This window comes from Paroedura picta, chromosome 4 (assembly GCF_049243985.1).
Source record: "Paroedura picta isolate Pp20150507F chromosome 4, Ppicta_v3.0, whole genome shotgun sequence".
NCBI classification, from domain to species: domain Eukaryota; kingdom Metazoa; phylum Chordata; class Lepidosauria; order Squamata; family Gekkonidae; genus Paroedura; species Paroedura picta.
Genome location: NC_135372.1, coordinates 63588129 through 63615912, shown reverse-complemented (window position 1 = coordinate 63615912; position 27784 = coordinate 63588129). Strand labels below are relative to the sequence as shown.

The window sequence follows — 27784 nt, the reverse complement described above, 5'->3', positions numbered from 1 at the left end:
CTCTGGCATCCACGGGTTACCTTGGGCGGCGGGCTGACGCGGCGAGAGGTGCTTTGCGCCTCTCGCCGCGTGAGGCCGCCGGGCAGGGAGCCCCCGGCAGCCGCGCTTCGCGTGACTGCCGGGGGCTCCCTTGGACGTCGGCCTGATGCGGCCAAGGAGGCAATGGGGAGGCGCGCTTTGCGCGTCTCCCCATTGCCTCCTTGGTCCAGGATTGACACTTGGAGGAGCAAATCAGGAGCCGCTTTGCGGCTCCTGATTCGCTCCTCCGAGTTTTTATCCCGGACACAGCCCGCCCTAACTCCTCCCCACCACTGCTTAGCGCTTTATATAGTCCGTGGCGCCGCCCGCAGTGCCACGGGCGGTTTACAGATAAGTTCTGTCCAGCTCTACTAGTAAATAAATACATGTGGAGGACCCTCATTGACCTTCAGGGGCATCCCATTTTCCCCTCCACCATCATTTAACCTTAATCTTCCCTGAACCTTCTCCTTTTTTCATGTTTCCTTATCTCCTTCCCTCTCACCAGCCAACCTACTTTTTTCTGTCCCCTGTCTTTCCATTCCCAGGCAATCTTTACTCAGGAAAACTATGATCCATTATTGGCCTGTTACTGGTCCAAGCACAGTTGCATGGTGTCAGCTGTCAGGCCCAATTGCAAGGTGGGGAATCTGCAAAGACTTGCAGTGGGTACCTCACTTTCCCCTGTATCCTCCTTCCTACACTCCTTCCCCTTCCCCTCCATCTGGCAATCCCTGTCCTCACATTTCCCTGCTTCTCTCTTTCCCAGTCCACTAGTTTATCTATCTTCCACCCAAATTCAGCTATATTTATCAATAATTTACTTCATTTGTAGCCTCCATTTTTTCCACAATGGGGACCTGAAAACAGGGGCCGTGGCTCAGTGGTAGAACATTTGCCTGACCGCAGCGAGGCTGCTCCCGGGGGCGAGAGAAGGCCGGCTCCCGCCCCTCCACCCTCCCCGAAGCCCAAATCAGCGTTCTCTCGCCCCCGGGAGTGGCCTCGCGGCGGCGAATCCACTCCCAGGGGTGAGAAAAGGCCTGCTCCGCCCCCCCACCCTCCCTGAAGCCCAAATCGGCGTTCTCTCACCCCCGGGAGCGGCCTCGCCGCGGTGACGCCGTTCCCAGGGGCGAGAGAAGGCTGGCTGCCGCCCCCCCCCCCCACTGTGGGCAAAGACGGAAGTAGGCAGCGCGGCCCCCTCCCCACCGGTGGCTCTCTGTAGCCTTCTCCCGGCCGCTCCAGTGGCCGGGAGAAGGCGGCGCGGCCCCCCAGAGGACTCACCGCATCGGCTGGCAGGCCAGTCTATGCGGTGATTCCCTGGCCGGGCGCGGCTCCCCGTTGGCTGGTTGGGCCGGGATTGGCTGCTTGGGCCAGGAACTTTGAGGCTCCTGATTGGCCCCTCCGAGTTTTTATCCCGGACAGGGCCCGCCCTAACTCCTGCCAGACAGCCCTTACTCTTTTATTCAGTCTGCGGTGCGCTGCGCCGCGGGGCTGTTTAATGATGCCACCGTTTCTATTATTTTGCGGGAGGTTAACCCCCTGTGTGTGCTGGGATTTTTAAACAAGAATTCAGATTTTTCTGTAGTCATTTTTGTTCCTGGTTTTGTTGCTGCCTTGTCTGTTTGTGCCTTCTATCTCTGGGTTGAAGTATCCATATGTTTGTCTGATACCCCACCAGGTCACACATCTTCAGTTAACTTGTTTTCTGGGCTTAGAAGCATTGGAGAAAATATGAGCAGCAATACTTAAAACAGATATAGCCTTTTTCTATTATATGCCCCCAGAATGTTTGTAAAATCAGCTTTTTTTTTTTAATTGTAGGGTTTAGGGTATATGTAAGAGCCTCTTGTGGCGCAGAGTGGGGAAGGCACTGGCAAACCACCCCATATTGAGTCTGCCATGAAAACGCTAGAGGGCGTCACCCCAAGGGTCAGACATGACTCGGTGCTTGCACAGTGGATACCTTTACCTTTAGCTTTTCAAATGTAACTTTTCAAAAGTCGAGTAAGATAGTTCACCAGTAAAATTTTGAAAAGTTTTCTGTTCTTATGGTTCTTAATATTTTTACTGTATCCAATAAGGGAAATTTCCTTTTAAAAGAGCACCACTCTTGTCCCAAAACTATCAATGCTATAATTAATTTGTTGTATTTGTTTCAGTAGTCTCATGCTTACTTTTTGTTACAGTAACTTCTCTGTCAGGAGGCTCTTGCGGCAGGTTTGTATTCTAGCTAATTATTTCAGATTGGCAGTTACAGTTTTCCATCTTTATGTTTCACATGTAGGTGGAAGCTCCTTTCATACCAAAGTGTAGAGGCCCTGGAGATACCAGCAATTTCGATGACTATGAGGAAGAAGATATTCGTGTGTCTCTAACAGAGAAGTGTGCAAAGGAATTTGCTGACTTTTAGTACTTGCTGGAGGATAACAGGACATCAGGGCTCATATTGGGATCTTTGCACTCTGTTAACTCATGAGGTGGAGCTGAGACCATCATATGTCAAAACAATTACCTAGTTACTTCATTCCACAAAGCTGACTGAGGTCTTTATTGCCATCTTCCATGTGTGCAGTTTGCACCAACCCTTATAACTAGGCACAATTAAGCAAGCACGTTTTGTGCTGTAACACAGATTATAGACCACTTTTCCTACTTAACCCTTTTGGTTTCTGTAATTCCCTTTTGGTTTCTGTATATTGTTGATTCCTCTTTCCTGTCCTCTTTTAAAATGAAGTAGCTTTTTACCCAAGAATGCTCCATTTTATTTTGAACAATGTATTTGTGTGAACGATACTGAAGGTATTCTGGATAGTGTGACTTAGACCGACGTGAAAGATAAGTGTTGCTTCTAGTCTGTGCCAGCCAATCCTTCTGTGTCTGTCTGATGTCTGAGGCTACAGTTCATAAGTTTGTATTTTTTTTTTAGTAGCTTGGACTAAATCTAGCCAATCATTAGCATTTCTGAAGGTCGTATTTATCATCATATGAGTGTATGCTAATTGAATTACACACCTCTTCCTAGAGACTGACCAAACTTAGTATCAAAATTGGACAGCTTGTGTAAGGTACAGTAGCTAGATCCCGTGCCTTGGTTTTCTACATACTGGCAGTTCTTGTCCCTGCCTCATACTTTCTCCCTCCCTGAGCAGTAGGTAGATATGCCACAAGCATACCGTGCCATGGGAAGCACCATCTCAATTAGCAGGAACAATCCCATTGAGCTTGGGCTTTGGACCATATTTAGCCATGCTTAATTTGCCATCATTTTGGTATGTAGCTTACTAAATGGCTTTTTATCACCCTAAAACCTAAATCACAAGGTTTGGTCAGTATCGTCAAATTAGGACTGGTGTTTTTTTGTTTGTTTTTTCCTTTTCTTTCTTTTTTTTATATAATAATTTCAATGTTGGGGCTCCTGAAGTATTTCACATTACAACCCTTTTTATTGAAGGGAGAAAAAACATCTTTTTCTTTTTAAAAACCTCTTTAGCTGTGAGAATAAATGGTTTAGCAAATGGAAAAAATTAGTATTAAAATATCAATGTGTTGCTAGATAAACCTGGTATTTCTGTTAACTATGAAGAATAAAAGAAATAAATGCCAAGTTTTTATTCTGGTATACTATATTAGTAAATTGAGGATAAGGTGCTGCTCCAATCATGGTTCCTAATAGCAGCCCTTTATTTGTGTGGAAGGGAGAGACAGAGTTTAAATCTGCCGCACCATCAGTGATGTGGCATCTTCATTTCTTTCTTTCAGTGAAATGGAATGTACAGTCACGCAGAGACTCATTTGGGTTGAGTTAAGCTTTGTTACAATCTCACCAATTGACTTAAAGGGTATTGCTGCCATGTGCTAGCTTCCAGCACTTTTACACAGACATTTCAGTGTTTGTTAACAATCAATGGCTCAGCACACAATCTTGTGCTTTAAAAAAAATATTTTTTTTTTCTTATGTTGGGCACTCAGTTCCTGGTGACTCAGTGGCCAGTCTTAGGATGGCTTAAAATAAACTAGGCTTCTGTTTTATGATCAATTTACATGTATACAAGAATGGCATCTTTTTACTAAAACTGACTTAGATTGGTATGTAGTCATGGGTGTTTTGTAGAAGGCTGATACAGATGAGACTATTGGCATTGCTTCCTTTTAATCTCTATGACACTCCTATAAAGAGAACCTCTGTAGACATTTTACAGCCTGGAATGAGATGTACCATACAACATTCTGTGTGTCCTTTTAAGTTGTCAAGCAGTTTTGCACAACACCCTCCTTATAAGTCTGTTTGCCATCTTTGCCCACCCTGGTCTACGTATGTGCAAAGCAAGCATACGATACTTTGCAGTAGCAAATTTTATGTAATAAATATACTGTCACATTAATAAAATTAAAGAAATTATTTGTATGAAAAATGTTAAATCTTTTGTATTTCATTTAGACTGATGACATGCTGTTGTATGCTAGCTGTATACGATAAATTCTACAGTAGCTTTGTTGTTTATGGACTTGAAAAGGTTTTAATAAATGCTGGAGATCATTGTTTTGATTCTGTTATATTTCAGCCATTACTTTGATCTAATAACATACAAGATGCTTTGTCTTGTGTGCAAGTGTGTATTTAAAAAAAGGGGTTGTGACACTTCATTCTGGATGTCCATTAAGAATTGCGAGGGATGAGTTCCAGCATGTCAACTCTGGATGGACATTTTTGAAATACCCTACTAATTCTTTATAGTACTGTCCTTAACTACTGAATTGTATTAAATAGAAGGTGAAAACAGAGGTAATCTTAAAATGGAGTACTAGACTGGAAATAAAAGGAGTTTTGGCAAAAGACAGAGAGGTGTCATTCACATCACATTGGAGTACAATTTTGGCAATGTATTAAATGGCCCTACCATAAATATATAAAAGCCACAAGAATCATGATGCCTGTATTTAATTTCCAATATACTTTCCACCATATGAAATACTGTATATTTGACAGTAGAGACTTGTTGATTTTACACAATTGAGGAATTAAGTGTTGGACTGTGTGGTATCTTTTATTGTACTCTAGTTGTATGTAACTCATTTTCAACATAACAAATTGTATCTCATTAAGTAAATTGCTTCTTTTATTTTCTTGTCAGCTTCATTAAAACCCTTGTTTTTAAACCCCTTAAGTATTTTACTGATTTCTTTACAAAAGATTAGTTTGCTTACAATAGTGTGCAATACAGTAAAAGTTTATATACAAAAATGCCAATTAAATAATATACAACCCTGCATAAAGCCTGTGCTGCTTCTTTATAAGTTGTGATATCTCCTGCATTCTGCCTTGCTACAGGACCCAGAGTACGTGCTAAAGATGGGGTCCGATCCAGAGATTCCTTCTGCAAATGGAAGGGCAGCTGTATTCACCAGGGGTGGTAGTGTGTATATGTGTATGTTTTATCAGTTCCTTTCTTTGCTTCAGACTCCCATATCCCACTGTTTTCCTGAGTCCTAAGAGTCTCCAAGCCTGTAAGAACAATATTTCAGGAAAACTGGGAGGGGGAAATGTTGTTTTCAAGCACAGTTCCAGTCACAGACCTTTCATGTCCAACTCTATGTTGTATGTCCTATTGTTGAAATATTTTGAAGAGTTGGCTTTATTTAGGCCTAATTCCCAGTTATACAAGTAGTGTGAAAGTTGTTTTATTGTAAAATGGGAGATTTGGAGCCCATGTGGAAAAGCTTTGCCTGAAGTAGGTTCCCCATTCTGTTCAAATATGGCAGCCACCACCCTTCCAAAGAAAGAAGAAGATTGTGAAGGAGTGTATGAAATACTGTAACTGCTTAGAAAATTGACTGAAGTGTCCAATTAGGTACATTTAGGTACTAGCTTATCAGTAAACTTGGGAGTTGGAGTGCAAGATACTTGCACACAGAGGGCATTTTCAATTGCTTTGGTATTGCTGGAGAAACAAGGCACTGAAGGGACATAGCCCACTTTTTCACTATCTTCATTTGGCCCAGAAGATGGCTTGACTTGATTGTTTGGATCCATGCCACTGTGCACCCTACCCTTGAAGTCAGCTCAAACACCAGAATGCCACTACTTGGTTACTATCAGGAGCTAGACAGAGTATGCATATTGCACCCATTCTGCAGTCCCTATATTGGGTATTTGTCAGTGAGTTCAGTTCATAGGGCTGGTTATGTTAAAAAAAACAAAACTCTTCTTGGCTTGAACCCTAATGTTTACAGACTGCTTGCCTTACTAAGTTCCTTCACAACAACTTCACTAATTTGGACAGAACCTTTTGCAGGTGCCAGCCTGCAAATGGGCAAGATCAACCATTGCCTATACGTGTGCATTCTATGTTATGGCCCCCACCTTATAGAATGGCCTGTCTGATGAGGTAATATGACTGTACTGTTAACAGAATGGTTTTGGAAGATGCCTTCAAGAAGGGGAAAGGACTGTAGACTATACAATTGTGTAAAGTATGTACTAATATGTTGCTTTGTATTAAACTACAATGTAATTTCTGCATTATTAACTTGTCATGTTAATACTTGTGCTTTGTTTCAGCTTGTCTCAAAATCTTCTTGATTTCAGATTTCTGCAATCATCCTATTACATCGCTTTTTGGATGTACCAACCTGTTGGTTGTATTGACTCACGCTCTGTATTCGGCTTGAGTCTCACTGAGAAAAGCAGAGTATAGGTAATGTAAATAGAAAAATAAAATCTGAGCAAAGCCCTGCAAATGAGTAACATTGATAGCTGCTTATACATGTGCATTCTGTGTTATGGCTCCCACCTTGAGGAATGGCCTGCCTGAGAAGGTCAGGAAGACTCCTGTACTTCTGTCGTTGCATTCAGGAGGACATGTTTACGAAGGCAATCATATAGCAATAATTTGAGAAGGCACTTTTATAAAGCAAACAGGGCTGCATTCTGTGCCATTGTGTACGCTATCTTATTGTATGCATTTTCCTGCAGTACTTTCCTGCATGGTATACCGAATGGATCCAAATCAGAACTTTCCTTTTGTAATTTTATTTTCTGCTTCATTTGACTTGGCTGATTGTTTTATATTTCTGTTTTTTGTAATCTTCGTTCTCTTGCATTGATTATTAGATCTCTCCTGCTAGCTACTTACATTGTTTTGCACCATGTAAGCTGCTTTGAGTATTTGAGAGAGATAAGGAATGTAAATTTAAAAAAAAACTTCAATTTATGTAAAAAGAAGGGCTAAAATTGTTTGCTAGCATGTATTACAGGAAGCCTACCTTGCCCATATTAGGAGACCTCCAATGGTGACTAATTTGTTTTCCGACACAATGCGACAGCTTGGGACCACAGAAGATCAAGGACTGCCTATTCCTGTAACAGCTAGGCTGTCAAATATTTTTGGGCACAAATGAAACAGTTCATTTTTTGTCTGCTTTGTGAAATGAATTATATTATTTTACATGCCTTGCCTGAACATTGAATGGAACATCCACCACCTGTTTCCATTGCTTGTGCTTAATTGTTTTTCTAGACGCACTCTTTTCCGTGTTTGTGTACCCATTCCTACATTTAACGCCTTCTTCCATTATACCTGTCATTCCTCTAAAAGATTATAGTTTCTCAAAATCCTTTTCAAGTTATGGATTGGGATGCAGTGGTCATGGTGTTTTTTCCAAACAGTATACTTGTTTATATTACTAGTCCTTTCTTGCCTTTTTTGCCTTTACACACTGCTGGTGTGATTGTACCCATGACTAAAGAATTGGGCTTCATGCAGCTCATATGAAATTTAGCCTTTTTGACCTTACTATCAGGCAGATTACTTCTATACCTACCACAAGGGACACTGTCACCATCCTTATCCATGGCTCCTCTATATATTTGTGAAACATCCTGGGAGGTGGAACGTGTCCGGCTGTCCGAGTTGGGATAGGGCCAATCGGTGCAGCCAGGAACGCTGGCTGCATCCTGATTGGCCCTGTCCCTACAGCTCCTGCCCTCCCTCCCTGGATGCTAGCCACATTCCTCTCAGACGCGCCAGAGACAGAGAGAGACACACACAGTTCTGCCAGACCGAACATGAGCCCTCATTCCTTCCTATCGCTCCTGCTGCAAGGGAGGCAGAGAGAGCTGCCCCAAGTTGCTGACAGAAGCCGCCCCTGCTGCAACGGAGTGAGAGAGAGACAGAGAGAGAGAGTTGCCCCAAACTACAAACCAGCCCTCCTTCCCTCCTACAAACCAGCTCTAATTACCTGCTATGCCTTCTGCTGTGAGGCACACAGCGAGAGAGACAAAGATCTGCATCTCCCAGTGTCCCCTGGGTCCTAGTGGCCATTGCATTCCTGCTTGCAATGGGCTTTCTTGCTAGTTTTAATATGTTTTATTTATTTATTTATTTATTTATTTATTTATTTATTTATTTATTTATTTATCATACTTCTATACCGCCCTCCCCGGAGGCTCAGGGCATTTAAAATGTCCTGAGAGCCCTCTCCAGGCCATCGTGACATTTTTAAGTCACTTTAAAATGATGATGGCATCCTTATGGCAGCTGCAAAGATGCTATCGTTTCCAGTTTGTTTCTGAATCCCTAAGAGAAAGAGGGTTGAATCCATGAGCTTTCACAGCTTCCCACTGTATCCCTTGAAATTTTGGTGCAAGGGTTCAGAGGACCTTCAGCAACTAGGGGAGTGAGGCAGGATATGCAACAGAAGGGGGAATTGACAAAAATGACACATGTTTGGGTGACTGAACATGAAGATCCATGCCGGATCAATATTTTCAACCTGTTTAATTACAATTCACAATTTATATCAAAACACCGTGATCATATTGCTTCAGAGATTCCATGCAACTTAGGCTCCTGGTTGGATATCGTTGCCATAGAATCTTTCAGCCATTTGTCCTGAATTCTGCTATCCCGCATACAGCTGTCTAGAGATGTACATCCAATTTAAATACTACTCAAATCAACATTCTTAAGATCTTTCCTTACCGCCTTGAACCTATGTTAGACGCCTCCAGATGTATGCATGACTGTGGTCTTGCTTGGAAAACTGGCAAACCACCTCTGAAAGTGTCATTACCACAGTTCTTTTTTCTTATCCTGATACCCATGTTGCCAGTGGGAAAATGTGGGCAGAATATGCATGCAAATGAGGAATCAGTTCTACCATTGAGAAAAAAATAGGTGTGTGTGTGACATGCTTCATTGAGGGCTGATAACATTAGGATTGTTGTTTTATAATGATGGATCTCAGAGAAGGTACTTGAATAAAGCTAGCCTTGTAGAAATTGTGGGATTACTTCCCACTAGATCCATAGTTAGTAAGAATACTAATTGTCACTGTTTTGTATAGTTGTTAAACTGAATCATAACCAGAATGTATTCTGGCCCAGACTGACCAAAGTTACCATAGTTCACACAGAGGGTCAGGAGATGCCATTGTGAACAAGTGGAGACAGCATGTACACTGCATGCCTCATGCAATCCAGTGTCAGTAATCCAACGAAGGCCGTTGGTTTCTAGGAACACGAATCAATGTTGTTTCACATTGTAACTTTTACCAACTGGAGGTAAGAAATGTGCCCCTCCAAGGGCAATTCCCATGCAAATGATTTTGGAAGTGAGAGTTTTATTGACCTGTCAGAGCAGAATCCAAGCAATGGATCTAGTATCTGACTAACCCAATATCATTCTAAGTATTTAGCCAATTAATGATGGATACTGCAAAAGTATGGAAGTGCAAAATATTAAAACTTTCTCCAGCCCTGGGAGGGCAGAGATCTGTTTCACCCATGTTTGCTGTTCTGTTTTGATCTATTTAAACTTGTTTTTGCTTAATCCAAAAGTTTTCTTGCCTGACTTATTTTGGATTATTGAAACATTTGTTATTTCAGCTTTCGCATGAAGATTTTAGGTCTAACAATAATGAGAAAGACAAATTAGTAAAGGATAGTTCTATTAGTGACTATCCACCATAATAGCTAATCAAGGAGGGTTAGAAAGAACAACCGATATTACCCGAGGCCTTTTGCCTTTCTAGGCTGAGCTACTATCAGGAAAAGAAAGTGTGTGGGAGTAACTCCCATACCAGTAAGATTCTTATTTGCTTGTTTGTTTTAGTTGCTCTGTGTTTTGTTTGTATATTATCTTTGTGGCTTTTAACTGATGTTTTCTTGTTAGGCACTCTATTGGAACAAAGGATAGGGTAGCAACGTTTTAAATAAATAAATGAAACTCCTGTTGGCTTCTTTAGGAAAAGCAATTTCAAACTGGAAACATATATAGCAGTACAGAGGCCTGCCTGATTGGAGGGGTGGTAGTGATTCACTTTTAAACTCCTAAGCATAACAGATTGGTGAGTGATAAAAGTCTGAAATCTATAGGAAGAAGAACCCGAACTCCTTCAACACTTAAGTGACAGAGGTTTCTCAAAGTCTGAAGAGTGTTTCGGGAGTTTTCATCACTGAAAAAAGTTGAGAAAGGCTGGTCTCGAGGAAGCACAGTATAAACTGAGATTTAGGTGGATCACCATGCTGGTATGAAGCAACAGAACAAAGTTCAATTCCAGAGGCATCTTTAAGACCAACAATGTTTAATTCCGAGTATAAGCTTTCATATCCACACAAACACTTTTTCAGCTGCAATAGGATACAGTCTGAGTCTAATGGCACCTTTAAGATAAACAAGGTTTAAAGCTGGGTAGAAGGGGAGGAGCCTGGGAGGGGCATGTACACAGCTATGCTTCCCAACCATATTCTGCATGATTGCACCACTTCTGGGGTTTCTCGAACTCTGAAGAATATTCCAGGGATTTCTCAATGGTAAAAATGTTGCTAAAGGCTGCTCATGCCAGTTGGTCATGAAGAAAGGTGAATAAAATGAAGAATATCTCACTTTGTCCAGCTTGTTATTTTCCCATGTGGCTGCCGTGGCATCAGTGATCATTTGACTCTCTTCTTTGTGGCCAACTTGTTTTCCTCCTGGCAGCTACCCTGGAGCTGGAATGAGAGCATGGAGGTGGCAGAGAAGGGTGGGGCTGTTTAGTGAGGATCGGCCTTTTATTTCCATGTTCCATCCTTGGCAAGAGACCCACACCTCAGAGAGGCTCACACTTTACCTGTCCTCCTTGTCCCCCAATCAGGGGCTTTCAAGTTGGAAATGTCCAAACAGATAGATGCCCAGCTGGCAACACCGTTTTCTGGATCATAGTGTGGGTGCCACACTTGGTAACAGTAAAAACTTCTAAACATTTTGAAGTTATTGAGAGGGGGTATTCAGGAAAAATAGAAATTTGGGGAGGGGATTGAAATTCATATAATGCTTGGTGTCTTACCTATAGAACCATAGAATAATAGAGTTGGAAGGGACCTCCTGGGCCATTTAGTCCAACCCCCTGCACTATTCAGGACACCCATAATCCTATCGCTCATCCACTGTAACCTGCTACCCCCTTGAACCTTCACAGAATCAGCCTCTCCGTCAGACGGCTATCCAGCCTCTGTTAAAAATTTCCAAAGATGGAGAACCCACCACCTCCTGAGGAAGCTTATTCCACTGAGAAACCACTCTAAGTGTCAGGAACTTCTGCCAGATGTTTAGACAGAATTTCTTTTGAATTAATTTCATCCCATTAGTTCTGGTCCGTCCCTATGGGGCAAGAGAGAACAACTCTGCTCCATCCTCTACATGGCAGCCTTTGAAATACTTGAAGATCCCCTATTTTATGTGTTTAACAAAATCCCTGTGAGGTTCTCATTCCAACAAACCAGCTAGCACATGTTCTCTCTAAATCTTCAGACAATGTTCAAAATGATTTAACTTGAGTACAGCTTTCACTTCTTGATGCTGAAAAGATGAAAGACTTTGGGAGAAATGTGTTAAGGCAGTAGTCCCCAACCCTTTTATCACCGGGGACCGGTCAACACTTGACAATTTTACTGAGGCCTGGTTGGGGGGGGTAGTCTTTTGCTGAGGGACATTGGCACCACCTGAGCCCCTGCTCCACTTGCTTTCCCGTTGGTGCCCCTGACTACCCGCTGCCTGGGGGGCCGCTGCCAGCAGCAGCTGTGCAGTGCCATGCTGAGGAGGAGCCCCAGCCATGGTGGCCGCTGGAGAGCACCAAAGGTGAGCCAGTGGCAGAGTGGCAGGGCAGCCCGAGGCAGCAGCCGGGGAGGAGGAGGAGGAGGAAGAGCCGCGGCCCAGTGCCAACTGATCCACAGACCGGTACCAGTCCCCAGACCGGGGGTTGGGGACCGCTGTGTTAAGCACCTACCAAGCAGAAAGTTTGCTTTCATTTCCCCCATTCCATCCTCGGTCTGCATTAATATCAACACAAACCTTTACAATTTTGTGCTTTTGCTATGTTGCTGAATAACATTTTGACCACCATCCAGATCCCATTCTGCACACATTGGCTAATGCAATTTCAATATGCTTTAGTAGCTGGATTTCCCTGTGCAGAACAGGAAAATCTACTTCTAAAGTGCATTGAAAGTGCATTATCTGGTGTATTTCTTTGGGAGTCACTGACATTGATTTGTATGGAGCTGATACCCAAGGAAGGGTGCTCAGGATTTCAATTCACAGCGTGTATCTGGTTAATCCAGAATCTTCGCGGTGGTATCTAAAAAAGACACACATGCATCTCCCCCCCCCCTTCCTTCGTCTATTTTTGAGTTGTGGACTTCGATTCCCAGCATGCCTCCTTCCATGACAGCTTGTTTCTGATTGGCCACACCGTGTTCTAGTTGGAACTCTGCATGTGGCTGCTGCTGTGCTGGGAGGAAGGCAGTCTTTTGCTGGCTATATATGTATATATATGTATGAAAAAAGGTAAGTGAGCTCTGCTATGCGCTCCGTTTAGAATGGGTTCCCTCCTTTCGTTTTAATTATTTCTTCCCAAATTCTTTGTTCCTGACCCAGTTAATGGTGAGCACTTCCCTGAAGCAGCTGCTTTCAAAAGGCATGTTTTACACTGGAGTGTGTTTAAGGAAATGTAGCCCATCCAAAACTGGAAAAGCGAGATTTGGCGCTGTGCTAACGACGAGTCCCCCAAACGGATAAAGAAATACGTTCAGAGACGAGTACTGCACACTCGAGGGCAGTGAAAGCACGTAGTGATTTCTCTTCCATCTATTTTAATACCAGCTGTTTCCGTTCTTCCATGCAGAGAAGCTTAACTTAGTCAAGCAGAAAAGTGCAGGTCTGGTGTGAGAAATTTTCTTGGATTGTGTTTTTTATTCGATATGCCCCCTGAAGTCATTGCAGAGGGAACAGCGTTAGGGTATGTCTTGTTCATTTCAGGTTTCTTCTGAATGCTGCATTTTGATAAAAGTTTGCCTTGCATGGTGTGTGGGAAGCTCCCCCTCCCCTTCTCATCCGGACATAATTCTGACACTTGCAGGGACATTAAAAGCATTGCCGTTTCTCAGTTAAAATCACTTTGGGGATTTAGGACAGCTCTCTAGGGTGCTGAGTTATTTCTACATAGGTTTCTTTTAATTTAAGAAATTGAGTTGCTCAGTTTCAGTGCCAGTTTCATAAAGAAGAAAGCTTGTTGATCCACCAGGTTGACTTGCCCTCAAAAAGATCAGATCCAACTCTCCTTCCTTCCCCACTTCTCTCTTTTTCAAAGTTCAAATCAAATCAAGAGTGTTCAAGTGGGTAACATCAAAACACAGAACTTGACACTGAATTCTGACCAAGTGCACTCATATTACCAGTTAGAGGGGAAAAATAAATTGAAAATAGGACAGCCAGCGTCTTGTGGGAACTGCTTGAAGGGGGGACCTGAGCAACATCAGGATGGAAAGAATGAGAGGATATGTGTTCAAGAAACCTGAGTTCTGTTAATCCCAAAATAGGGGCACTAGATAAAAGCAGATGCAGCAAATTTGGGGGATCTTTATTTAAATCCTGGGCACTTGGGAGAGAACAAGCAAATAATTTATTTATTCATTTCTTGCATTTATATACTTCCTATCCCGGCTGGGCCCATGGCAGTTTACAAGGATAAAAGAATAAAATGCAATAAAACCCCATAATTCCCCTTAATATTAAATATTATTAATACCAAGGCAGCAGGCAAAAACAACTATTTTATTTATTTATTTATTATATTTCTATACCGCCCTCCCTGGAGGCTATCTATCTGTTCCCCCTCGTTCAGCCAGGGGACAACCATCCTGCTGTTCTCCTAGTGGGAGTGAGACACGGGATCAATCAGAAGGACACAGGGAGTCCTAGATCGAATGTCAGGATCCCACCCTGGCCTCAACCATATGTCTGGTGGAAGAGCTCCATCTTACAGGCCCTGAGGAAAGCTGACAACTCCACCAGGGCCCTTAGCTCTTCCGGGAGCTCATTCCACCAGGCTGGGGCCAGGGCCAGGGCCAGGCGAATGTCGTGAGGGCCCGGGACTACCACTTTATTCATACCCACAGAGCAAAGAGCCCTGCAGGGGGCATAAACAACCAAGCAGTTCCGCAGGTAGGCAGGAATGTGTTGTGTGTTCTGACAGCTACACCTGAGTTGATCTTGGGTGGGTGAAATAGAAATCTAATTAAAAATAATAATACATCTGCCCCAATATTGTCCCTTACAGTTAAGAGTAGCATGTTAGAGGAGCAGGTTTCCCCTGAGCATCAGAGCCCTGTTTTCAAAACCAGGCCTGGCTTCACTTTTGGAATCCGATGGAGAGAGGATGCCAACATCAGCTTGGGAAATTCCTGGAGATTTAGGGATGGTTCCTGGGGAGGGCAGAGTTTAGAAGGATGGATGAATGGGATGCCACAGCATGGATTCATGGCCATATGGCCTGCCCTCCAAAGCAACCATTTCCTCCAGGGGAAATTATCTCTTTAACTTGGAGATGAGCAGTAATGCTGAGAGAATTCATAGCCCCACCTTGAGGTTAGCAAGCCTAAGATGATGCAAGCATGTACAAAATGCCTTTCTTTTCCTGCATAGACTCAAGTTTACTGGAGAGACAGTTTGGTGTAGTGGTTAGGAGTGCAGACTTCTAATCTGGCATGCCGGGTTCGATTTTACGCTCCCCCACATACAGCCAGCTGGGTGACCTTGGGCTCGCCACGGCACTGATAAAACTGTTCTGACTGAGCAGTGATATCAGGGCTCTCTCAGCCTCACCCACCTCACAAGGTTGTGGGGAGAGGAAAGGGAAGGCTGCTTTGAGCCTCCTTCGGGTAGAGAAAAGCAGCATATAAGAACCAACTCTTCTTCTTCTTACTCCAAGAAATTTGCAGCAACAGAAACAACTTTCAGAACAGATACATTTGCTGGGCAGGTTCAAAACCTGGCAGATCACATTCACTTAAGACCAATCTCAAAAACATTCAATATACTTCAGAGCTGATGTGATGTCATAGCAAAGAGTGAGCTGAGAGGTGGAATTCTCTGACTCAGGTCACATTTCAGCTATACTTTACTCACAGTTTGGTGTAGTGGTTAGGAGTGTGGACTTCTAATCTAGTGAGCTGGGTTCGATTCTGCACTCCCCCACATGCAGCCAGCTGGTGACCTTGGGCTCGCCACGGTACTGATAAAGCTGTTCTGACCAAACAGTAATATCTGGGCTCTCTCAGCGTCACCCACTTCACAGTGTGTCTTTTGTGGGGAGAGGAAAGGGAAGCCACTTTGAGACTCCTTCAGGTAGAGAAAAGTGGCATATAAGAACCAACTCTTCTTCTTCTACTTTCTGAGTGACCCTGGAAAAGCTGCTTTTTCACATTCTTGATTCCCTATCTACACTATGAGGCCTAATCTAATAATACTGACCTTACATCCAGGAGGTTGAATCCAGCAAATCTGTTCTACCTGCAACTTTGCTCAGACTGAAGGAACCTTCCGTGCCATACAAGGGTCTTCTTGTGTCACATAAGGCTCCTTCCACCAAGTGGTGTCTTTGCTAATGAAAGTCACCTGCAGAATCCAACCCAGAGTTGGGTATAAGAGTGATTAATAGAATAAAAGTGAAGTAAAACACTATATAATTGTTAAATATGATTGCAGAGGAGCCATATGGAATTCTAGCAAAATGTATACCAGTATTTTGTGGAACAACATGCAAAGATTCTTTGTTCCATTTCAACTTAGAAGCCTTGTTGATTGTGAGGAGGGGATGGGGTTGTGAATCAGTAGTAGAACTTTTACTTTTCTGCATGGAAAGCCCCAGGTTCAGTCTTCAAGTAAAATGTAATGTGAAATATGTCTTCCTCAGACCCTGGAGAGTCAATGCTAGTAAGAGTAAGCAATATTTTAGACCAGTGGTCTGACTCACTGTACAGCAGCTTGTTATGGTCACAGATCATAGCCTAAAACCAAGTTACATGCTGACTTCTTTCTTTTACATTTCCTATGGGTCTCTTATTCATCTGGCAAAAATTAGAGTAGTCTTCTAGGATGTGCTTGGAAAGCACGTGATATAGCTGGTCTGGATGGAAATGCTGGCACTCAGTATTACATTTTTTCTATTTAATACTAGCTGGAAGTTTCTCATACCCTTGCTGAGTGGACTTATTGTCCTTTGGGTTAGATTGTTGCGACTGGGGTCTGGACAGAGTCTGCACTTACTTTTTTTATTCCATTGTCAATCCTGTTGAATTCAGATCGATTTGAACTCGGGTCTTCCTCCCCCCCCCATCAGGAAAGTGTTCTGCATGTGGTTAGGGTAGTTCAGAAAGGGGGGGGAGCCAAGCCTCTTTCTTTCTTTTCTTGAAGGGGGGGAGAGGAGCCAAGCAGGGAGCCTCTTTCTTTTCTTAGAGGAGGGGGGAGAGGATCAAAGAAGGCAGAGGAGGGAGAAAAAAATCCAAGACTGACAGAAGTTGAGAGAAAATAGGGGCTTCTCCTTTAAGGCACGCTTGTCACATGGCCACCTTTGACCAGTCAGGGCATCTCTACCACAGAGGATCGCCCAGATTCAAAACAGCCTGCTTTCTCAATCCGAATCTTAAAATATTGAGGTTTAAAAGCACTCTAAAATATCGCACAATAAAGGTAGGTCACTCTGGATCAATCCTTCTTGCTGCAGAAGGAAAATCGCCCCAAATCAAAATGGAAATCGCCTTCTGTGTAGATGGCAGGGACTGAATCGACCTGGGCTTGGAATAAAAACTCTGTGCAGTTTACACCCTGGGTAGAGTCAGTGGGGAATAGCATTGGCACTTTTACCTGTAGTAGCCTTGGTTATGGTTGGGGCTCTGCCCCACTTCCTCTAGAACTCAGTCCAACTAATCATTACACTGCATGTTGGAGAGATACTCCTTCTCCCGCTGAAAGTTCCTTCAATTCTCAGGCCCAGGATAGTTCCCTTCACTCCCAGAGTTCTCATTCCCAGGTCTGGACTTCTGTCCTTACAGTCCAAAACCACCCAACTCCTTAAGATCACACCCTAATTACTGGGTCCTTGTTGCCCCTATGTCTAGTGCCCTTCTCCCTGGAGCCACACCATCTAAGTCCTAACAACTCTCAGTGTGCTGCAGCTGCATGGACCAGCAACCTTCAGCCAACTATCAGCATTCCTGGCCACATTCACTCACCCTTCCAGTCATTCCACTTCGTGACATTTCTTCTAGCATTCCCCCTCCCCAGTTTCCTGTTTGTGGAATCAAGCCCAATGAGTTTACACTCCAGTGCATCTGAAGAAAGTGAGCTCTGATTCACAAAAGCTGATGCTGGAACAAAGTTTGGTCATTTTAAAGATGCCACTGGTTTCCTGTTTTATATAGAAATAAAGTAACGATTAAACAAATATGAGAGCACTCACCTGTATTTTAATAATCTAAAAAATCTACTAGCCCACATAAAGTGCCACTGGACTTTGTCTAACCTGTTCTTTCTATAAGCCATTATTTAATGGGAGCATTCCAGAAAAGAGTTGGACAGGGCCCCTGTGAATATGGCCCCTCGTGTCCGCTTGTTATGTCAGCTCATCTGAGTCTATGTGGAGTTCCACGGAGCCTCGGTTATTCTGCATTTCATAAATATTGAACTCTCATTCTGACAAATTGCAGTGCTGTGGGTGAGTTGTAAAGAATCTATATACATAAATTCATGACCGTACACCCTGACAAAATGCTGAAGGTTCCAAATCCTCCTATAGGTGGAACCTCCCCCACTCAGGGCCAACTGCTGTTCTTGCTCAGGATTCCAGCCCATCCATCTTCCCTTCAGGTCTGCTGTGAAGGAAGCCTCTAACAGGCCCTGACTGAGGCAAGAGACGCATTTCCAAAAGCAACACAGGGGAGTCTGTGGGCATGCATGTGCGTTCCTTTTGAGCCGGGGAGGGGGGGAGCTTTCCCCTTCTGCCTAATGGTTGGCTGACAGGGAGGCCACAACTGGATAGTAGAGACAATGGTAGAGGCTTGCAGGCTGAGGTTGGGGTGGAGAAACACGGGTGTATCCTACCTGTGGGCTCTGGCCAGCCCTTACCCACAACAGTTTGTATTTTTGGGTGCAGACAGACATACCAGCAAGGGTCCCACGAGTCTGGAAGGTGCAGGAAAGGGGGGAACTAGGTTTTCCAGTTTTATTAGGCAATTATTTGGCTTTGCAGACAACAGGAACTGCAGTTGCCAGCTTCAGACTTCAGAAGAGCAGACATTGCCAGACTGTGCTAGCTAAGCCAGTGAAAGCAAGGTTTGGAAGTGGAGCTTCAAAAGAGTATAATACCTCAGACTCCACCCTCCAGAGCAGCCATTTCTGCCTTAAGAGTTAATCTTTATAGTCTGGAGATGAGCAGTAATTCCAGGAGATCTCCAGGCCACACCTGGATGCTAACTACTCCTGGGATGGAAATATTCTGTGAAAGTGAGGCCAGGAAAGGGTATAATGCCTCCACAGCCACCCAACCAGCCGCATAGTGCTCCTGTCCTATTTCAGGTCAAGAAAACATTGCAGAGAGGAGGTCAGGTTGCCAGAAAGGTGTAGGTTCATTTTCTGGAATTCCACACTTCCTAGGTGTGTTTGAACCCGCCTTGGGTCAGGACTGTTATGCACAGAGAGACCTCCTCTGGGGTTGCCAGCTTCCAAGTGAAGCACAAAACCCACACCAAACCATGAGCTAGCGCCCGTTGTATTACAGCATGCAACAGGCTTTATATAATCACCCAAAGTAAATTTTACAATCCACCTAATAGACACCTAATTCAGCTCAGTTGTTTATGATTCTTGTGGAACAGTGAAAGGGTCAACAGGACTCAATTTGGATATGTTTTTTAGATAATAATGAACTAGTAAAAAAAAAAATGATGTTAAATCCAATGAGAAAACTGTGCACAGATATAGCTGTCAGGGTACCCAAACCCGGCCAGATTTTTAAACAAATCTATTGGCAATGAGGTAATTCTACCTCAAGGGCCGTAAGGGAGGGCAGTATAAAAATGAAAGAAAGATTATCTTCTTCCTCTCCCATCCTTTACATTACATTATATATATAGCAAACCCATCTTATACAGAACAAACCTTATAATAGCAAACCTATCTTATATATAGCTGAACAACATTTACATAAACCAGATTAGTCTTTGGACTGATTATGTCTGTCCTGACTTGCCTAAATACATGAAAACCTTGGATTTCTGAGGATTCATGTCATCTCTGAAAATACTGACTACTGAACTGGCCTTGCAGCCTTGAAAGAGAGTACCTTTAATGAACTGAAACTTGTAACCATTTGAAATGCTGCCCTTTTTACTTGCTAGCACCTGTACCCCTATCATAAGGTGACCAGATTGTCCCACTTTTGGAGGGACATCTGGGGGTACCTGGCAAATTGTACTTATGTCGAAATTAAAAATATATATATTACAATACTATTTTTGCGTTCTATGCATTCTATGAAACTTTTTGTTGCTCCATATAGACCAAAATTTTAATCAAGAACCCCCCCCCCCCCAGTCAATGGTGTCCCGCTTTACCAATGTTAAAATCTGGTCAATGGCTGAGAAGAAAAGATTTAGTAGGTGACTATTTCCCAGCTACTTTTCTCTGTAACAGGTAAGCTTACAGGTAAGAGGGGAGCTGTTAAATTAATAAGTTGGGATCCTGTTAAAACACAAGATCAGGGTTAGTACAAGACACAGTCTGTGCCACTGTTTACTGTTGCTTACCGTGTTGGCCTTTGGGGAATAAGCGCTCCTGGTCAGTAAGCAGAGCAGTTTTGCAGAAATTGGTTGGTTCTCATTACAAATGACTGATACTTGTATGAGTGGAGGGAAACTGCAACACAGTTGGAATCCTGGTCATTTCAGCCAAAGCAGAGGAGTGCAGCATAATGAAGCAGAAGGGATAAGGAGGAGAAGGGCAAGGATAGCCTGCTGCCTTCTCTTCCAATTTAGCTGTGAACGTATTTAATTAATTTTATTCCCTGTATCCGCAGTGAGGACCCAAAATAGTTTAAAACATTGTTCTTTCCTTCTCCCTCTTATCCTCATAACAACATCCCTGTTAGGTATGTTAGAGTGAAAGGGAATGACTGATCCAGGGTCATCCAGACCGTTTATGCACTGGGAACTTCACTGCCCCAGCTCCTGTGCAGGAGTTGGGGACGGATGAGGCGCACTGGGCCAAATGCTCCCCTGTGTGGGTGCAGGAAGAGGTGAGGCAACCTGCCACAATTAAAACTCCAGCCTGCAGCCTGGCATGAAACTTCCAGTGCGTAAATGGTCCCAGTGAGCTTTCATGTCACCCTAACTGCTGTACCACACTGCACATCATGTACTTTTGCAAGGCTAAAATCTGATTTATTTTCACTGAACTTGATTCAGAGTTAATTGTACCTAGGATTTTAGCCTGCATATTTCATTTATGTGTTTATTTTGCCAAATTCTCAGGCTCTATTCGGAACTCAAAAACAGTCCTCAGTTTGTTTGAAATCAAGACCATTGCTTGACTGTAGTTAGCCCCAGCACCTATATTGGAACATCACAACTAGTTGGAGTTGGTTGGGAATGTCCACCATTTATTTCCTTGAGATTTGCAAGCCTGAGTACAAAGGGGATGTGATGGAGTGTATGACAGTGATTCACCAGGTTCATGCCCAACATAAACAAACAGATTTACTCATGATGTCTTCAGTGACTCTTTATCTCGCAGAGCAAATGAGACCACAGCTTTGTTAGAACTTACTATGAGTGAGTCACATGGAACTCTTCCTCAGGTTGCCTCAGATATTTTGGAGCTGGTATTTATTCATAGTAATCTACTTGTTCTGTCCCAGGAGCCTGGAGAGAATTCCTTCAGGACATAGCAGTAATTGAAAAGTATTTGCCCCTTGGAAATTAAAAAAATCTGCTGTTGGAATTTATTTAGTCTCGGGCATTAATTGCTTACTGTAGATTTCCTATGAGGCAAATAAAAAAAAATAAACGAGCTTCAACGCAAAACAGGTTTATTATCAAAAGGGTACAGGGCTAACAGATAAGCTGAACCATGGTTTACAAAACAGGAGTTTCAGTCCCTGCTTTATGAGGGAGCCTTGGTTTAAATTAGTCACATTTTGTTTTTGTGCTCATGCAACGTGTATCTAAAGTGTCACGTGATGACTAGCATAAGGGCTTTTTTGCGTGGTTCCCAAGCCCTCCATCGGCTCTAGTCCCAGGCTGTTGTAATTTATCCCCAGAATTCCATACTCATTTTTGTGCCTTTGGTTTTCACTTCTTGTGTTGTTTCTTTGAGACTACTTTTAGTCTTTTTCTGGAAGCTGATTTTGAGTTGCCTTTTTCCTTATGCGTATTGTTTCTGTGGGCTTTCTTTGTCCTGCCTGCTCCCACCCACACGTGGTCCACTGTTATCATCAAACAATTCCCTCTCTTCCTCCCCCTCCCCCTGACCAGAAGACATGGTTTTTTTTTTAAATTCCAAATAACAGCCTTAAAATATCAGTATACCACTGTAATGATAGATCAGAAAGGATCTCCAAATTATCAGCTTTTATTTTTAAAATTGTCTGTACCCCTTTTTGTCAGGAAGTTATAAGGAAAGGGGCATATTTCTGTAAGGTGAGAATTCAAAGAGCCTGTTTGGGAGAAGGGGCCATCTTTGACAAGCTGTGAAGGCTATATTGGGCATCATGAAACCTGTGTGGAGAAAAAATGTATGATGGAGGGAGATTGTAAGGAAAAGTGGGTGAGATTGCAGAAAAAGCTGACTGGATCCAACCCAGTTTTTAAATGGATAAGGTGGATTACCCAAGGGCTCACCAAATCCCAGACATCTGGGTCCCATGGTGCCTACAATTTTTTAGAGTGGCGCCTTGTATTTTCAACAGCCAGTATTTTCAGTAGGTGCCTCTTGGTGATTCTCAGCAGAAGTACAAAGCTTATTTAGGTTCAGGATAAAGGGTAGCATTTTGTTCTGATGATAACCCAGACTACTCCATATTTATTTAAGAGCAGTGGACCAAGTTTGATTCCCCACTCCTCAACCTGAAGCCTTCTGGATTACCTTTGATCAAACACAGTTCTCTCAGAACTCTCAGCTCATCTACCTCACAAGGTTTCTGTTGTGAGAAGAGGAAAGAAAGGTGATGGTAAGCCCCTTTGAAAACTAGCCTTTAAAAACTAGCATTTTTTCTTTTTCATCTTCTTCTCAGATTTATCTCTTTAATTCATTCCACACCTGTCCGCAGTGGTTTTTAAATGTAAATGATCCTGAATTTGGGACCTGTGCATTACTGGTAGGGTTGCCAGCTCTGCATTGGGAAATATCTGGGGACTGTGGGGGTTCAGCCAAGAGTGGGCAGGATTTGGGGCAGGGAGGGACCTTGGTGGACTATAATGCTATGGGGTCCACCCTCCAAAGCAGCCGTTTTCTCCAGGGGAACTGGTGTCTTTAGTCTGGAGATGAGCTATAATTCCAGGGGATCCCCAGATCCCAACTGGGGACTATTTAGGGGAGGGTCACTGACCCTGTAGAAGAGCCTCTGCTTGGCATGCAGAAGTTCCCAGGTTCAATCTCTACCATCTCAAGCTAAAAGGATCAGGTAGTAGGGTCCGTGAAAGACCTCTGCTTGAGACCCTGGAGAGCTGCTGCCAGTCTGAGTAGACAGTACTGATTTTGATGGACCCAGGGTCTGAGCCCAGGTGAAAGGCAGCTGAGAAGGCCAGAGAGCAGGGCAGGAGGGTGCTGCACAATGTCCTCACCAGGATGCTGTATCCATGTCTGAAGCATTTCAGTGTACTTGGAGGCACTCTTTCCATGTTAAGTGACAGCCCTAAGAAGAATAACAATAACATTTAAGCAATTATAAACATAATTTTAGGTCACCCTTTGCTGCCATATTTTACAAGTGACAGCACAAAATCTCACAGTAGAGTATGCTATGAGAACTCATCAGAGAGTAACAGTCTGACATATTCCGAATCTGGGAACCTTAAAGCAGGGGTAGTCAAACTGCGGCCCTCCAGATGTCCGTGAACTACAATTCCCAGGAGCCCCTGCCAGCATTCGCTGGCAGGGGCTCCTGGGAATTGTAGTCCACGGACATCTGGAGGGCCGCAGTTTGACTACCCCTGCCTTAAAGGTTGAGAAGCAGAATGTATTAAATATTAAAATACCAATATTTATTACTACTCATGTGCACATTTAAGAGTTTTTAAAACATCAGTTTTAATCATACATTATTGCACAGATCCAATATATATTCGGAATGTGGACAACCTGGAAAACTGTTTACAAGGGAGGAAATAGTTGTAGAATGAAGGCAAAGTAAAACATGCACTATGGACTCACAGGGACACAAACTTTCAGTGAGCAAATTTTCTTTGCATTGGTCATTCAACACAGCTGGGGGTAATGCCTAATGAATAAATTAATAATTTAAAAAATGTTTGCCAGTTACGTTTTTTATCTCCAATATTTAAACCCTGACAAAAGACTTCTAGGCATTGTGGCTTCTTCTGTGAGTACACGACTGTGATTTGGCAATTGGTGGGTCAGGGATATATGAGCAGGGAAGCAGTTGGAGGTCTTGAAAGAGATGAATCTCAGATGGTGATTGACACTAATCTGCCACTCCTTGACTGCTCATTTGTCATTGCATTACATTTCACATCCAAATATGTGCTGCCCTAATTTCCCCTTGTTGTTGAGTGATGCACCTATGTGTTTCAAATTTGTTGGCTTGCATATGCAAAAATATTTCCCACTTGATATATGTTTATATATTTGTAGCCCTCTCAAGTTGAGTAGATTTTAAATTACATTTACTACCTACTATGGAAGCTGTGGGTTATTTTTGAAAAGTTAATGAGGGAAAAACAAAATTCAAGTGGGTTTAAAACATCTCCTGCATTTCTGAGCTCTCAATGGGGCATATTGCCACCTAGTGAGAGTGCTTAACATGGTAGCTCTACAACTTGAGCTTCTAGAATAGCTTTGTAATTCATTTAATTAAGTCACAAGAGAAAGTTTAACCACATTCTGAAGTAGGTTAATAGCATATACCAAGATAGTGGAATTGAAGGACTTCTAAACACCTGCATCTTGCCATTGGTATGATGATGTTGTGTCTTGTGAGAGTGTGCTGATACTTTGGTGATTTGTGGGTAGCTCCCATCTTAAGAATATCTGTGTTGATGGCAATTTTAGTTAAGGAACCAACCAGCATGACATTTCACATACCATTCTTTACATTCCTTTATGTTCACCTTCACCATACAGAGTGGATGATGATCAACACAAATAAAGCTACCATCCCCAGTGAGTTTTCAAGCAGTTTCCCCAGGTTTTTGCATTATGGTCAAAACTACTTCAACCATCTTCAGTCTGGACCAAAGATCCATCTAGCCAGATTCTTAACATTCATAACTAATTAAATTACTTTTTATCCCATGTCTCTCTAGGGAGCACCAAGGGATTGTCCCTTTTCACCTCAATTAAGTTGAGAAGGAAAATGAGTGACTTCCTTCAAACCAGCTGGTGAACTGGGTATGCTTAGACTTTGCCTCCTAGCCAGATAATTCCTGTAAATTTCCAAGCAGGACATGAAGGCAATAGGCAAGAGCCTTCCACTCCCCCCCCCACATCTGATAATCAGAAACATACTGCCTTGGAACATGGATATTCTACACTGCTGTCATGGGTAACAGCTATTGAGGGCAGTTAGTAACATCAGGTGCTTAATTTGGGTATACACAGTCAGCAGCAACCATTCCTTATTGCTGCTGCCACTTTTTGCTGCCCTTCTCAAGACCTACTTCCTTTTCTCACTACCCCTGCCTCAGAGCAGCAGCACCCAATCCTCCTTTCCTCCTAATTTCCAGGTGAGGATGACTGCAACAGAGGCGGCCTACCATCTCTCTCCACCTAAGTTTACCATAGAGTCAGGCATGGCTACTTAAATGTAGTTGCTTTGGTTTTAGTGGCATGTTTAGCAATCAAAGATTCACATTTTTATGAAGGTGCTCGTGATAATTTATACATGGAATGCTACTCATGTAACTAGTTGGATGCATTATCTGTACCAGAACCAAGATCCTATTAATGGTTACGTCCAATAAGTATTCCAAAGACAGACATTCTACAAGACCAAGAAATGAAACTATGGCACCTAAATACTTTGGGCATTTCTGCACATCAGTAAAAATAGCATTATACCATCTGAATGGCAAAATGCTAAATTTTATCGGGCTTCCCAGCCCCTCCTCACCTTTTTGCTGTCTTGCCTTTGTCTGCTGCCTTTCACACATCTCACCCCCCACATCTGTTGCTGGAAGTGGCGGAAGAAAGCAATGCGCCTTATAAACAACTCAATTCCACCTGTCAATCAATTCAGGCAACCAATCACCTTCCTCCATATTTTGACGCGGTTTAAAGGTCCCACGATGCCTGCTATTTTTTTTAATTCATATTTCCACGTTGTAATGCCTATACATGGAATCATAGATGTATAGTGCTTTTTTAACCCCACCCCTTATGGGATCATGAGTCCTTTGATGCATGTAAAAATTAATATCGTTCCTGATTTTGGGGGAGGGGGGGAGAGAAAACTTTTGAGAGATACACTTTGAATATCTGAAATATGATTTCTTCTTCCCTATCTCTCTCCCCTTTGGTATTCAAGTCAAGCGGGACTGAAAAACATTCATTAATTTCTTACTGTTAAATTTTTTGAAGGAACTGCTTTCTTATTTATTTTTTAAAGCATACACTCGAGCCCAGTAGGGCAAGCCACTGCTAAAATCTAATTTAATTAGCAAAACTGACATTCACTGATATGTGAGAATTCTAGTTTATAGCTTGAAATATCTTTTTAACCAAAATAATTTTATCAGGAGAGACTGCTGTATCTTTAAAAAGTCAGCCATGAAACTTCAGACAGTTGCTGCAGCTTGTGCGTGTTCTTCCAGCTTCACTTGGATTGCCAGCTAGATCTTCTTTTACTTTGCCAGTTTGCACCTCCTAATTGAATTCCTTTGCCAGATTTCTTTATGACTGAAAACCATTTGGTTGGGTTTCTGTTTTTAAAAAATTAATTTTTTTCAGTTGTTGTTTTGTAGAGTGATGGATTCCTTTAAAAACCCTTTAAAACACTTCACTTATCTCTAGCTTTTTAAAAAATCCTGGCCTTCCAATGAGCTCACAATGGTATACAGAAGGTTGGTCCCTCCCCCCTTTCCACTTTCTCTTTGCACCAAATCTGCAAGATTAGGCTGAGAGACAATGACTGATCTAATGTCATCTTTTGAGCACCATGATAGAGTGGGGATGGGAGCCTGGGTCTCCTGTAGGGTTGCCACCTCTGAGTTGGGAATTACCTGGAGATTTAGGAGGTGGAGCCTGAGGAGGGTGGGGTTTGGGAAGGGGAGGGCCTTCAATGGGGTACAATGTCACAGTCCACCTTTCAAAATGGTCATTTCTCTGGGAGAATTAATCAGTGTGGCTTGGAGATCACTTGTAATCCCAAGAGTTCTCCAGTTTCCACCAAGATATCAGCAACACATTTCTGGAAAACATACCAGCAGCAGTGTATGTGTGGCATAGCACCATAATAGCCAATGGCACCAGTTGGAGATTCATGTAATTTGTATCCGTGTGCAGGCCCATCAAGATCTTCCAGAATTTCAGTTGATTTCCAGACCTCAGAGATTAATTGAATCTAAAAGTCCTCTTTGTCTTGTTCCATGGCAGTTCTCTCCAAGACCGTTTATGCACTGGGAAATTCACTGTACCACCCCCCTGTCAGGAGCATAGATCAGGGACGGATGAGGTGCACCAGACCAAATGCTCCCCCATGTGGATGCAGAAAGAGGTGGGGCAACCTGCCACAACTAAAACTCCAGCGTGCAGCCTGGCATGAAACCTCCAGTGCATAAATGGTCCAAGAAAGGCAAACACTGAGTCTTAAAAAGAACTTTCAGCAGTTGATCTGAGAAACTACTAATGGCAGCATAGAATGTTTCATTGTTGAAGTTGCCCACATACAGAGGTTTGCTAGAGCCTGGCTCGCTTCTCTCCCTGCCATTTGTTCCCACAGTCTGTGATCTACAGAATCTATCCCGTTGTCTTCAAAGAATATACATGATTTACAATACCTAAAGGTAGGGAAAGGCAATCATAATGTTCAGAACATGATAAGAAGCCAGATGGCCCCAGGGCCTGGGAAAGCTTGAGAAACTGGGAGGGGAGAACTTGAGGAGAAGAGCCAGTCAACAGCCCAAGAGGAATCTCGGGACTTTGGTGGCATGGCATGAGCCAGAGGCAAACATGACACTCTTCTAACAGTGGAACCTCCAAATAAAAGAACAGACTTTTAT

The 27784-nt window shown here is 43.0% G+C and overlaps 2 protein-coding genes across 9 annotated transcripts in view; both read left to right on the top strand.

Annotated features, from left to right (window-relative positions):
- PRKACB (protein kinase cAMP-activated catalytic subunit beta) overlaps nt 1–4852 on the top strand; it is an 81306-nt gene extending 76454 nt beyond the window's left edge. For all 4 annotated transcript variants that reach the window (XM_077333175.1, XM_077333178.1, XM_077333174.1 and 1 more), the window contains exon 10: nt 2303–4852. In XM_077333175.1, coding sequence (XP_077189290.1) covers nt 2303–2428 — 126 coding nt within the window. In that variant the 3' untranslated portion in view covers nt 2429–4852. The remainder of the gene's footprint in view (nt 1–2302) is intronic.
- A 7892-nt stretch (nt 4853–12744) lies between these two features.
- Nucleotides 12745–27784, top strand: part of SAMD13 (sterile alpha motif domain containing 13) — a 126780-nt gene continuing 111740 nt past the window's right edge. For 4 of the 5 annotated variants that reach the window (XM_077333190.1, XM_077333191.1, XM_077333189.1 and 1 more), the window contains exon 1: nt 12745–12842. In XM_077333190.1, coding sequence (XP_077189305.1) covers nt 12770–12842 — 73 coding nt within the window. In that variant the 5' untranslated portion in view covers nt 12745–12769. Of the gene's footprint in view, nt 12843–22418; nt 22558–27784 lie in introns of all 5 variants that reach the window. The other variant, XM_077333192.1, reaches the window with a different exon arrangement.